This window comes from Trachypithecus francoisi, unplaced genomic scaffold (genome assembly GCF_009764315.1).
Source record: "Trachypithecus francoisi isolate TF-2019V2 unplaced genomic scaffold, Tfra_2.0 Lachesis_group5, whole genome shotgun sequence".
Lineage (NCBI taxonomy): Eukaryota > Metazoa > Chordata > Mammalia > Primates > Cercopithecidae > Trachypithecus > Trachypithecus francoisi.
In genome coordinates, this window is record NW_022681470.1 from 12,728,621 (window position 1) to 12,742,576 (window position 13,956).

The 13,956-nt window shown below is 34.7% G+C and overlaps 1 protein-coding gene across 6 annotated transcripts in view; it reads left to right on the forward strand.

Moving 5' to 3' along the window:
- Positions 1-13,956, forward strand: part of LYST (lysosomal trafficking regulator) — a 223,564-nt gene that overhangs the window by 79,219 nt on the left and 130,389 nt on the right. For all 6 annotated transcript variants that reach the window (XM_033198012.1, XM_033198015.1, XM_033198016.1 and 3 more), the window contains 6 exons: positions 955-1,984; positions 3,347-3,508; positions 4,947-5,103; positions 5,997-6,223; positions 6,727-6,793; positions 13,492-13,601. In XM_033198012.1, coding sequence (XP_033053903.1) covers positions 955-1,984; positions 3,347-3,508; positions 4,947-5,103; positions 5,997-6,223; positions 6,727-6,793; positions 13,492-13,601 — 1,753 coding nt within the window. The remainder of the gene's footprint in view (positions 1-954; positions 1,985-3,346; positions 3,509-4,946; positions 5,104-5,996; positions 6,224-6,726; positions 6,794-13,491; positions 13,602-13,956) is intronic.

The window sequence follows — 13,956 nt, forward strand, 5'->3', positions numbered from 1 at the left end:
GCATTTAAAAATAATTTTATAAATAAAGCTTGCTTCTGATAGGTAGACTGGCCTTTCAAATTAATGCATATAGCATTTTAGAAACTTATACAAATATATCCTATCATTAATATCTTCACGTGTGGCATTTTTTGGTCCATCTTAGTACAACTACTTTAAAACTATTATTGACATTAAATCATTGCCTTACAGTCATTTAAAAATTTTTCTGACGTTTCGACATCATTTAAATAGAACTGACTGATTAGAAAGTTTTGTAACTCTTTGGCATATTTGTAGACAACCTAGATCTTTGTGATGGGAGGGCTGAGAATCACCTAGCTGCCTTATGTTAAAGTTATTAGTAGGATTCCAATGATCTAGACACAAATCTCACCTGAGACAGAGCTGAAAACCTTTTATAGTATTTGTACTATTGACTCTGTGTAACTAGCCCAGTTAGAAGGGAAATTCATGTGATGCCGAACCTTCTGAAGATTTTCAGCTCTGTAGTGTGGTTCTTTCTCTTCATAAGGCATAGATTTAAAATAAACAAAAATTCCCAAATGAACCATCAGGCAGAAAAACTAATGAACAAACACATGCTTACCTGCCCTCAGAGTGTCTATCACAAGTGTGGTGGTGGCTGTGATGTTCAGAATTTATGTAGAATTTGCCATTTGGAGAAAAATATTATTCCTTGAATTGCTTCATTTAATGTGTGGACAGGTAATCTTTTGCTTCTAGACACTGCTGGAGCCATATATACAAATATTTGAAGAAGGATATCAGAGTAATTAGAAAGTAACTTGAGGTCCTGATTATATCTAACTTTAGCCTGATAATTGATGGATAAAATTAGGTAGTGGTTAGTATATCCCACATGCAATACCAATATGTTAAATACTATATGTACCTATTTATAAATGATGTTTCTTTATTTAAAACTTTTTATATGCTTTTTTTCTTTCACAGGGTAATAAGAGATTTGTTTTTGAGTTGTAATGGAGTAAATCAAATAATCGAATTAAATTACTTAAATGGTATTCGAAGTCATTCTCTAAAAGCATTTGAAACTCTGATAATCAGCCTAGAGGAGCAACAGAAAGATGCCTCAGTTCCAGGTATTGATGGGACAGACAGTGAACAGAAGGAGTTGTCCTCTGTACATGTAGGTACTTCTTTTCATCATCAGCAAGCTTATTCAGATTCTCCTCAGAGTCTCAGCAGATTTTATGCTGGCCTCAAAGAAGCTTATCCAAAGAGGTGGAAGACTGTTAACCAGGATGTTCATATCAACACAATAAACCTATTCCTCTGTGTGGCATTTTTATGCATAAGTAAAGAAGCAGAGTCTGACAGGGAGTTGGCCAATGACTCAGAAGATACTTCTGGCTATGACAGCACAGCCAGCGAGCCTTTAAGTCATATGCTACCATGTTTATCTCTCGAGAGCCTTGCCCTGCCTTCTCCTGAACATATGCACCAAGCAGCAGACATTTGGTCTATGTGTCGTTGGATCTACATGTTGAGTTCAGTCTTCCAGAAACAGTTTTATAGGTTTGGTGGTTTCCAAGTATGCCATAAGTTAATATTTATGATAATACAGAAACTGTTCAGAAGTCACAAAGAGGAGCAAGGAAAAAAGGAGGGAGATACAACTGTAAATGAAAACCAGGATTTAAACAGAATTTCTCAACCTGAGATAACTATGAAGGAAGATTTATTATCTTTGACTATAAAAAGTGACCCCATACCATCAGAACTAGGTAGTCTAAAAAAGAGTGCTGACAGTTTAGGTAAATTAGAGGTACAGCATATTTCTTCCATGAATGTGGAACAAATTTCAGCTAGTGAAGCTGCTCCCGAGGAAGCAAAGATACTTACAAGTCAAGAAAGTGAGACCTCACTTCAGAGTATACGACTTTTGGAAGCCCTTCTGGCCATTTGTCTTCATGGTGCCAGAACTAGTCAACAGAAGATGGAATTGGAGTTATCTAATCAGGTAATACTGTGTCCTTAGTTCAGCTGTTATGTAATATATATACATAAATAGATATATTATGTAATATATATTATATATAATGTAATATATATTAGGTTTTATATATATTACGTTTTATATATATATACACACACTTACACAGTCATACACACACACACATTTTTTAAATGTCAGATGAAGAATAATGGATATTGTGTTTCAAAGTTGAAAGATCTAAATCTTTGTGTGATGCTGTTGGCTGCCCTGCCCAGATCTCCTTTACCAAACTGATCACCCATTCACCAACTGCACATCAGCACCCGTCTTCCAGGAATCGCCCTTGGCCAATGGGAGATGTCTCCCAGGGAGTTGCCCGGGAAGGATGCTCATAGCTAATGCTGATAGATGTGGCTCTAAGAAGTGGCGACAATCACTGTGGGGCACTTCAGGCTCCAGAGCTTCCCAGGAAATGAGGACTAGGACTAGGAAATGAGGCTTCTCCTAAAACCACATCTTTGTCCAGATTCTTCCCCTAACCTTTTCTGCTTTCCCTCACATTCTTACAAGTTTTCTCCTGAGATCATTTCTCTACTAAAAAGGAATCCAGGGGCCCGGCGCAGTGGCTCAAGCCTGTAATCCCAGCACTTTGGGAGGCCGAGACAGGTGGATCACGAGGTCAGGAGATCGAGACCATCCTGGTCTACACGGTGAAACCCCGTCTCTACTAAAAAATACAAAAAACTAGCCGGGCGAGATGGCGGGCGCCTGTAGTCCCAGCTACTCGGGAGGCTGAGGCAGGAGAATGGCGTAAACCCGGGAGGCGGAGCTGGCAGTGAGCCGAGATCGCGCCACTGCACTCCAGCCTGGGCGACAGAGTGAGACTCCGTCTCAAAAAAAAAAAAAAAAAAAAAGGAATCCAGGGACTGGGAATATGGCAGACCTCTTCTGTCCTCACTAACTTACCCCTAACTGTTCAGCCAGCCAACAGGCTCTTCCTACTTCAGTTCCAGCCTCCATGTTGCCTTATCTCTAAAAAGTCCTGATGCTTCCACACTGAATTTCCACAATTGAAATTCACATGCTTTAACACAGCGCACAAATCTCTTCAGTCTTGCTTTGACTTCTTTGCTTAGCTTCATTTCTTGCCATTCTTTACCATGCTGCAATGAAAACCAAATAAGATGAACTAAGTATTTTATCAATAAAAATGTTATTAATTTTAACAGGATGTTTGTATAGAGCTAGATATTTATATAGTCATTTTACTTTCATATCAACTGCAAGTAAATGGATTAGCTTTATAGTTAGGTAAATATTTATTTTTTCATCATTTAGTTTTTTAAATGGTTATTAATATTCTTAGTCTCTTTTATTTTACCTTAGAACTTGTCTGTGGAAAATATATTATTTGAAATGAAGGACCATCTTTCCCAGTCAAAGGTGATTGAAACACAACTAGCAAAGCCTTTATTTGATGCCCTGCTTCGAGTTGCCCTCGGGAATTATTCAGCAGATTTTGAACATAGTGATGCTGTGACTGAGAAGGTATGAATAACAACATATAGTTGTGTTCTTTGGGTATGACCAGCAGAGGTGGAAGTTGGGATGAGACTAGGATGCTGATGAATGTCATTAGAGCATATGGACTAGGACTTGGTCAGATGAGTTCAGTGGATCTTATCTCCACCTGATGGATATATGATGGGATGAACAGTATTTTGTCATTGCCCTGTCTTATACATAACAGGAGAGCAATATGATATGCTTTTCCTTATCTAATCTGGAAATTTACTGAGAATTGCTTCCAGTTAAGACAAATATATTACTTGATTTGGTGTATTTTACATATACTTGATAGTTTATTAAATGCTAATTCAGGGATGGTGATGATTTACCTATCCTATCTAGTTCTTTGGTGGTACAGCTAATATTTCCAGAACTCTCTACTCACATTAATTTTAAATCGTTCAACATAAAAATGACTAATATTTACATAGAAAATAGCAATCACAATGTTTTAGTTGTTTAATGTTTTTTCCTAAAACAACTATTTTATTTTTCTTTCCTAAAATTATATGGTGCATAATTAGCTCATTTCCCTCTCATTTTATGTTTATTTTACCTTTAATTGCCATCTGTCCTTTATTTTTTATATAACTTCTCTTTTAATTCCTTGATCTAGCCATGTATATGATGTTTTATAAGGTTTTGAAATAACATTGTATGTTACTATTTGGCATAAGTTAAAAACATGCTGAAATAGCTATTAATATGTTCATCATATTACTGAATTGATTAACTGTAAAATGTTAAAATACCTACTTTATTCTACCTTTTATTTTTGTTACAATGATGAAGTATTCTGAGTTTCTTTAGGTGAAAATGTTTTCTGAAATGAAGGTATTAGTGACATTTTTATAAGAAAAGGAAAATTTCTTTCTTACACAGGAAGTTAATACTGGAACTCTTGATTTCTGAGATGCTTGTTATGTAGACAGTTGCATTCCGAGATATTTTAATTAATCCCTTTGAAAAAAATGTCTTGTCTGCTCTAGTACCTAATTTATGAGGCATTTATAAAAATCCTTATGAAAAAATCTTTATTATTAACAAATGTGCACAAATAATATATATTAGTATTAAATCGTATGAGGTAAAATTTCACCACATTGTGGTTTTTAGTCATTTCCTATTGTATAACTAGAATGAACTTTCTTACATATATTTATTTATTAATAAATAATAAATAAATGACCTATAACTTACTTTGTTAGAAACCCCCTTTTTTGAGGTATTAAGTTGTCTGAAAGCATCTGGGAAATTTTGCTGAGTGAATTTCATAATTTATGATGATTCATATTACTAAGTTTTTTTCTTTAAGAAAATATAGAAACTGTCCTTAACATGACTTTTGAATAAGTATTCTATAACTAAAAACAAGCAAATATTATAACTTTTACCTTTGAATTACACTGATTTATAGAGTCATCAATCTGCAGAAGAATTGTCATCCCAGCCTGGTGATTTTTCAGAAGAAGCTGAGGATTCTCAGTGTTGTAGTTTTAAGCTTTTAGTTGAAGAAGAAGGTTATGAAGCAGATAGTGAAAGCAATCCTGAAGATGGCAAAACCCAGGATGATGGTAAAATATAATTGAAGTGCTTGTGATTAGATCTGCAAGCCAGATCATTGAATAGCAAAATGGTTCATAATAATACCACTTTAGAATTTTGTATTGCCTTACAGTTTAACAAGTGTGTTGCATTATCATTTTATTGATCTTCCCAACAGTCTGGCATTCATACATGCAACAAAGTGATATAGTTTGTTATCACAAACATCGTCTGAGTGCCTAAGAACATGGAGTGAAGGACAACTTCCCCAGTTTCATGTATATTCTAGTGTGAAAGACAATAAATACTAGAAATAGATAATAAAATAGAAATAGATAACCTGGGTGATATTGTAATCGTAACTGGTTGGTAAAATTTATAAATTTCTTAACTATATCAACGTTTTATTAAGAGCACAGCAGTCTTAAAAGATCTTATAAGTCAATTTTTCCAAAATGCAATATTCAATAAAACAGGATTGTTTCTCAGTTATGAAGTCGGCAAAATCGATAATTCATCCAACCAATAGCCAAGCCTGCTATTTTCACAAAGATTTGGGTAGGCAAATTGAACTGCTCTATGATTTAGGTATTTGGGGGGTCAGAAAGTTTGAATAGTTTTTTTTTTTTTTTAAGTTGTGTCCATGGGATGTGTTAAATCTGTATCATATGTCTGTAAAAATTCTTGTTTATTTGTAAAATTTGTAGTTCTACTGAAGATGAAAATTGCTTTTAAGGCAACTTACTAATCTTCAGAATACCCATATCATCGTCATAAGTTGTGTTGTAGGAAAAGATTGGAAAAGGTTTTGTAAGCATCCTCTGAATAGTACTTTTGCCACTAGATCTTCTAAATGATTAATAAAGTTTGAAATATTTAGTGTTTAGGGAATAAAAATAATCTTTTGTTTTTCTCTTTTCAGGGGTAGACTTAAAGTCTGAAACAGAAGGATTCAGTGCATCAAGCAGTCCAAATGACTTACTCGAAAACCTCACTCAAGGGGAAATAATATATCCTGAGATTTGTATGCTGGAATTAAATTTGCTTTCTGCTAGTAAAGCCAAGCTTGATGTGCTTGCCCATGTATTTGAGAGTTTTTTGAGAATTATTAGGCAGAAAGAAAAGAATATTTTTCTGCTCATGCAACAGGTAAAAGATTCATTTAGTTAAATATGATCAATATTTATCAGACCCATCACCCAATAATATCTCCTTATGTATAACCCAACTTTTCTGAAAATTATTTGAGATGATTACTTATCTTTTCTGGTACCTCAGGTGTGTTTTTACCTACAAGTGGTATTCCAAAATCTTCTAATTCCATAGTTTTTTTAAAGTAGCATAAAAAATTAATGTCCTTTGCTAGCCAGTAGTAAAATCTCATCTATTTCCGAGAATGGGTAATATTTTTTTAAATGCATTTAATTTGAATATATGCTCACTGTTTTGAAAAATCAGAAAATTTAAAAACGGTATAAAAAGAAAATGAAAATTAGTATAATCCTACACATAGTAGTCTTTTTAGTCATTTTAAAATACATATATACATATATAGTAGATACCCTATCATATAATTTATTATGACATTACAGTTGTTTCATGCTTCTGTGAGGTAAGTAATTTAATTTTGTATTTTTTTTTGTAATCTTCAGGGAACTGTGAAAAATCTTTTAGGAGGGTTCTTGAGTATTTTAACACAGGCCGATTCTGATTTTCAAGGTAAGTTGAAACTGTTTGCTTTAAACAATAGCTCTGAAATTATTTTATGTAAAAAGTTGATAATAATGGCTTCTGGCTGGATGTGGTGGCTCGGGCCTGTGATCTCAGCACTTTGGGAGGCTGAGGTGGTAGGCGGATCACTTGAGCCTGGGAGTTCAAGACCAGCCTGGGCAATATAGAGAGACCCCATCTATAAAAATCAGCCAGGTGTGGTGGCGCGTGCCTGTGGTCCTAGCTACTCGGGAGGCTGAGGTGGGAGGATCACTTAGGCCCAGGAGGCCAAGGCTGCAGTGAGCCATGATCGTGCCACTGCACTCCAGTCTGGGTGACAGAGCAAGACCCTGTCTCAAAAAAAAAAGTCTTCTATTGGCATAGTGCTCTGTGATTTCAAAAAAGCGTCTTTATATGCATTATCCCATTTGTTCCTCAGATCCACACAATGAAATAGACAGAGTGCAAGAATGTTCATAGAGAGGAAAATCTAGATTCCAAGGGGTTGAGTTGTTCCGGGTCATATACATAGAAGTGGCATTGTGGGGACTGTAACCCAGTCTAACGCCATGTTGTTGCCATATCTGATATTGATTACTCTGTACTTGGTACTTCCTCAGACATTTGAGGAAGTCATAATGAATGTATAATATGATTGCTAATCACAAGAAATCTACATTTTAATTGGAGAATTTAAGGCTAGCCTACACGAGACGTTAATTTTGGTTTGTGTGATGTTTTCTCATGATTAAATTCAGGTTATACATTTTTGGCAGGAATACTCAGAAGTGATATTGGGTCCTTCTGAGTGCATCAAATCAAAAGGATTTATGATATCTGGATCTTACTACTGGTGATGTTAACTTTGATCATGTGGTTAAGGAGGTGTTTGCCGTTTCTCTATTGTAAAGTTACTATTATCCCTTTATAATTAATAAGTATCTTGTGGGAAGATAACTTGAGACTATGTAAATATACTTTTTCTCATTCTTTTATCCACTAATTTTAGTATTATGGAAAAATATGAAAGTATGATGATTCTTGACTGAGACAGTTAATTCTGTGGTATCTGCCAAATAGTGATTTTCTATTTCCATCATTCCTTCTGCATTTATTCACTGAGATTGTACTGTAAGGAAAAGCTTTCTCTTCTCATTCATTTACTTATTTAGTATATGGGTGTATTTTTATTTATTACCCTAGGCACTTAGTGAACCCTTATGTTCTGAATATGTGTTTCCATTTTAACTCTGAGAAATTATGTTCCATTATTTAATAACAGCTTTATTGGGATAGAATTCCCATACCATAACTTTCACCTATTTAAAGTGTAGAGTTCAGTGTTTTGTAGTAGGCAGTTTATTTACAGAGCTGTGCAACCATCACCACAATTAATTTTAGAACATTTTCATCACCTCCAAAAGAAACCCTGTACCCTTAAGCAGTCATTGCCTATTGCCTCTTAACCCTCCCCTACACGGATTCTTCTGCAATTACTCATCTACTTTCTCTTCTGGATGTTTTTCCATATACATGGAATATGTGGTCTTTTGTGACTGGTTTCTTTCACATAGCATGATGCTTTCAACCTTCATTCATGTGGTAGCATGTTTCAGCACTTTAGTTCTCTAATCATGTTTTAAATTTCTTACTTTGTATGGCTTCGTTTTTTTCAGTTTTTTTTGTTTTTTATTTTTTTCTTGTAGACAGAGTTTTGCTCTTGTCGCCCAGGCTGGAGTGCAGTGGTGCGATCTCAATTCACTGCAACCTCTGCCTCCCAGGTTAAGCAATTCTTCTTCAGTTTTTATTAATAGACTATTTTTTAGAACACCTTTAGATTTACAGAGAAATTGAACAGCAATTATAGAGTTCCCTCATTACACCCTTCCCTGCCAGTTTGCCTTATTATTAACATCTAACTTTTTGTGATATATGTATTATAATTAATGAACTTATATTGATATGTTATTATTGACTAAAGTCCATAATTCAGATTTCTTAAATTTTTACATAATGTCGTTTTTCTGTTCAAAGATTTTATCCAGGATAATACTACATAATAGTTAGTTGTCATGTCTTCTTAGGTACCTCTTGACTGTAACAGTTTCTCAGACTTTCCTTGTTTTTGTTGGCCTTGATAGTTTTGAGGGGCACTGGTCAGGTATTTTGAAGAATGTCCCTGTATTAGAATTTGTTTGGCATTTTTCTCATTGTGCTATCTTGTGATTTTGATTTGTATTTCCCTAATGATTAGTGATGTTGAACCTCTTTTCATGTACTTATTGGCCATTTGTATATCTTGTTTGAAGAAATGTCTATTCAAGCCCTCTGCTTATGTTCGAATTGGGCTGTTTCTTTTTTTGTTGTTGAGGTTTAAGAGTTCTCTATATATTCTGGATATTGATTCCTTATCAGATATGTGATATGTTAATATTTTCTCCTATTCTGTGGGTTGTCTTTTTACTCTGTTGATAGTATCCTTTGATGCACAAAAGTTTTTCATTTTGAAGTCCAATTTATCTATTTTTTTATTTAGTTGGCTGTACCTTTGGTGTCATATCTAAGAAATCATTGACAAATCCAATATTATGGAGTGTTCCCTGTAAGTTTTATTCTGAGAGATATATAGTTTTACATGTAGGTCCTGAATTCATTTTGAGTTAAATTTTGTATACGGGGTTAGGTAAGGACCCAACTTCATTATTATTTTTTTGCATGTGAATATCCAATTTTCTCAGCACCATTTGTTGAAGAGGCTGTCCCTCCCCCATTGAATGAAAGTTTTGGCACCTTGGTCAAAAGTCATGATTACACTAGGGGTATGGGCTTTTGAGAGGAAGATCATAGAAGCCAAGTGCCATTGTCATTAAATCATATCAAGGGTACATATTGTCAACATGATTTATAATTGCTGATGTTGACCCTGATCACTTGCATTAAGTAGTGTTTGTCAGGTCTCTCCACTATAAAGTTACTTTTCCCCTTCTCTGCTTCTTTTTTTTGGCTGAAATAACATTCCACTGTGTGGGTATACTGCATTTGATTTTTCCGTTCTTCAGTTGATGGACATTTGGGTTGTCCTACTTTTTTGCTACTATGAATAATGCTGCTATGAACACTCATGTACAGTTTTCTTGTGTGAACATATGTTTTCATTTCTCTTGAGTCATTTCTTTTGGGTCATATGGTAACTCTGTGTTTAATCATTTGAGAAATTGACAGACTATTGCCCAAAATGGCTATACCATTTTACATTCTTACCATCAGTGTATAAGGGTTCTAATTTCTTCACATTCTTGCCAACACTTGTTGTTATATGCCTTTTTAATTATATCTATCCTAGTGGATATGAAGTGGTATCTCGCTGTGGTTTTGATTTGTATTCCCCTGAAGGCTAATGTATTAAGTATATCTTTGTGTGTGCCTTAGTCCCTTTTGTGCTACTGTAAGGGAATACCACAGACTGAGTGATTTATAATGAACAGAAATTTATTTTCTCATAGTTCTAGAGACTGAAAGTCCAAGATCAAAGTGCCAGTGTCTGGCAAGGGTCTTCTTGCTGCATCCTCACATGGCAAAAGGCAGAAAGGAAGAGAGGCAAAAGGGGGCTGAACTCTCCCTTTCATAAGGGCATAAATCCCACCCATGAGGGCAGACTCCTCATGACCCAGTCACCTCCTAAATATCCCATCTCTTAACACTACCACAATGGAAAACCAAATTTCAACTTGAGTTTTGGAGTGGACAGATATTTACACCACAGCAGTGTGCTTATTAGCTATTTGCATATTTTCTTTGGATTTCTTCAGAGAAATGTCTATCCAAATCCTTCAGCCATTTTTATACTGGTGATTTGTGTTTTGATTATTGAATAGTAAGAGTTTTTTATGTATTCTAGATGGAAAGTCCTCATCAGATATGTGGTTTGCAAATATTTTCTCCCATTATTTGTGCTGTCTCTTCACTTTCTTGATGGTTTACTTTGATAGCACGTTTTAAAAGATTTTTATGAAGTCCTATTTGTCTATTTTGACTTTCATTGCTTTGCTTTTAGTGTCATATCTTAGATCTAATACAGGATCATGAAGATTTATTATTTTAAAAAATAATTTTCTCCTCTCCATATTCCCTCCTCTTTTTCTTCTTGTATTCTAATTGTAATCTTGAGCCTTCCCAATTGATCTTGCAAAGATAAGATTATCTTTCCTGTTGTATTGACTGTGTCACTGTTTTTATGCTACATCTTGAGACATTTTTTCAATCCCAACCTTTTATTTAACTTTTCATTTTGGTAATTTTAATATTTAAGAACTCTTTTTTGTTTGATTGTTTTCTGGTTATTTCTTTTTCATATAAGGATATAATATCTCCTTGTATATATTTGATTATAGTAACAAACATCTTAAAGTTTCTTCTGTCCCCAAATTATCTCATTTTCCTCTGGGGTCAGTTTTGTCTGTTTCTTGTTTTTTAAGTATTGTTTTTACTGCTTTAGGTTGCTAATTCTCTAATATTTTTATGAGCCTTTTTAGCCTATTTGTATTTAGTAAAACTGTTGGAGATTTCCTCTAATACTGTGAAAGTGAATTTATTTTCTATTTTGGCCTCTTTCCTGAGTGGGTAGTATGTTGACCTCAGTGTGAATGTGCCATTGGATGATTAGGGGCTTCCCAAACACTGTAATGAAGAGAGCTTTACTTTAGGGGACCATTAGGGATACTATTACCCTGCATGGCAGTTTGCATACCTTAGAAAAATGCGTCTTTCACATATAGGGCTTGGCTGGCTTATAGTACCTTTGTGCTGAGAAAAAAGGCATCCCTTTCTTGATCCAGGCATCACAGCCCAAAACTAGGATACATGGCTTGGCATACAGCATTCATGCTTTATTTTAGTCTCTGCTTTTCCCTCTGGTTAGGCAGTTTGTTCAGTCTGCAGACTGGACAGTTACACTCGGTAGCCATGATGCTAAAAGCCTATATACACCTGAGCTTTTGCCTGGTAATCCATTTCATTTCTTTAGAGAAGAGTTATGAGGTTTGGGACCTAAAAGTGAATACTGAACTATCTGTGCTCTGTACTGAGAAACAGGAGAGAGGTGGATATTCACAGACAGACCTTTCATTAATCCCTGTATTGTCAGCTGCACTCTCACTTTCTCTCCAGACCTTAGATGGACAGCTCGGCTTCCTACTGCTCTGAACCTCTTTTTAATTCAAAGGAATTCTAGGTTGCAGCTTTGTCTTTTATCCATCTGCTTTTCCATCTTCAAGAAATATCTTTAAATCTTCCACTAGATGTGCCCCAGTGCCCACTGCCCCCACATATTTTTGCTGTTAATGGGTTTCTTCCTTCTTATAATTCTGTACTCTAATGCTGTGAGTTTTCAGTAGTACACAGAAGCAAGTGTATATATCCATTCCCCCATTTTTAACTGGAATCTGTTAGTTTTGAACTGGAAAAAAAAAAAAACAAACTAAGCACACACACTTTGATCATATTATTTTCCTACTTAAAAACCTTTAATGGATTCATGTTATGTACAGGACAAAGTCCATGCTATTTTATGGTCTCATTGCAAGTAGTCTCTCCAGATGTATGTACTATTTTGCTACTGTGTCAGCTCATTGCTTCTGCAAAATATGTTGCTTAAATACAGCTTCTATTCTCTAACCTCTAGGTCTTCCAAAACTACCAATCTTTTACAACTTATCTCAGGTTTTAAATCAAGATTATTTCTTTCAGGTCAAAGTGGAGATAATATTTATTTTGTAGGGTTTTTTGTTTTTGGTGAGGATCAGCTGAAATAAAGCATGTAAAAATACTTTGAACACTATAGTTTGCTCTACAAATATTAGTTATTATTTTGCTCTAAAGAATTCTGTGAATTTGTGTATCATCATTTATGTTTTATGCTAAACCTATGATGGAATAAAGAAAATGTTCAAACTAAATAGTTGGTAATATTTAAGTATTTAAAGCATCTTTAATATTTCCACTGCTTGTCATCTAATTTTGTACTTAAAAAGTGATAGATATAATTTAAACGTTTTCAAGATTAGCAGTTAGCAGACTATTTTATGATATAGAAGTATTAGCTTAACAAATATTATATTGATTTATGCTTCTTTACAGAATGCCCTTAGTTTACTTGTAGCTAATTAATCTTTAAGAAAAGTGAGCTCATGCCAGCCGGGCACGGTGGCTCACGCCTGTAATCCCAGCACTTTGGGAGGCTGAGGCGGATGGATCACCTGAGGTCAGGAGTTTGAGACCAGCGTGGCCAACATGGCAAAACCCCGTCTCTACTAAAGATACAAAAATCAGCTGGGCGTGGTAACACGTGCCTGTAGTCCCAGCTCCTCGAGAGGCTGAGGCAGGAGAATCACTTGTACCTGGGAGGTGGAGGTTGCAGTGAGCTGAGATCATGCCATTGCACTCCAGCCTGGGTGATAGAATGAGACTCTGTCTAAAAAAAAATAATAATATTAAAAAGAAAAGTGGTTTTTGTTGTTTTTGACGGTTGGTTGGTTGATTTACATTTAGTTATATGGCTATTTCTTCAGCAAATTTTGTGATTGCTATACTAGATTTTTTATAATCCATTCAAAAAGTGACAATAGTATTTTAGCTCTTTTGGTGAAATTGCTCATTTGTTCCTCTAATTGTGTACTAGCCTTAATTTTTTTCCTCTTTCTTTAATTTAGCATGCCAGAAAGTATTGGTGGATCTTTTGGTATCTTTGATGAGTTCAAGAACATGTTCAGAAGAGCTAACTCTTCTTTTGAGAATATTTCTGGAGAAATCTCCTTGCACAGTAAATATGCTATAATTTTTACATTTTTCACTGATAAATTCTTTCACTTATAATTTTTAATAGAATGTATTTTTAATTATTTAGAAATGTTACTAAGCTCTTTTGATGTGACAATTGGTATAGTCAATTTCATGTTATTATGTGTGAAATGCTCAATTACTTGCATATATTTTAACCATTTCACTTTAATTTTGATTAACCAGACATATCACTGAGATTATCTTTTCTTTACCCACCCCATCCCCAATTTTTGTGCTTCAGAAAAGCTGAATAATTTTAATTACTAAAGAGAACTTAATTGTAAATAGTTATAACCATCTTAGGGATTATCCTTCTCAAAAGGTTATTATCCACT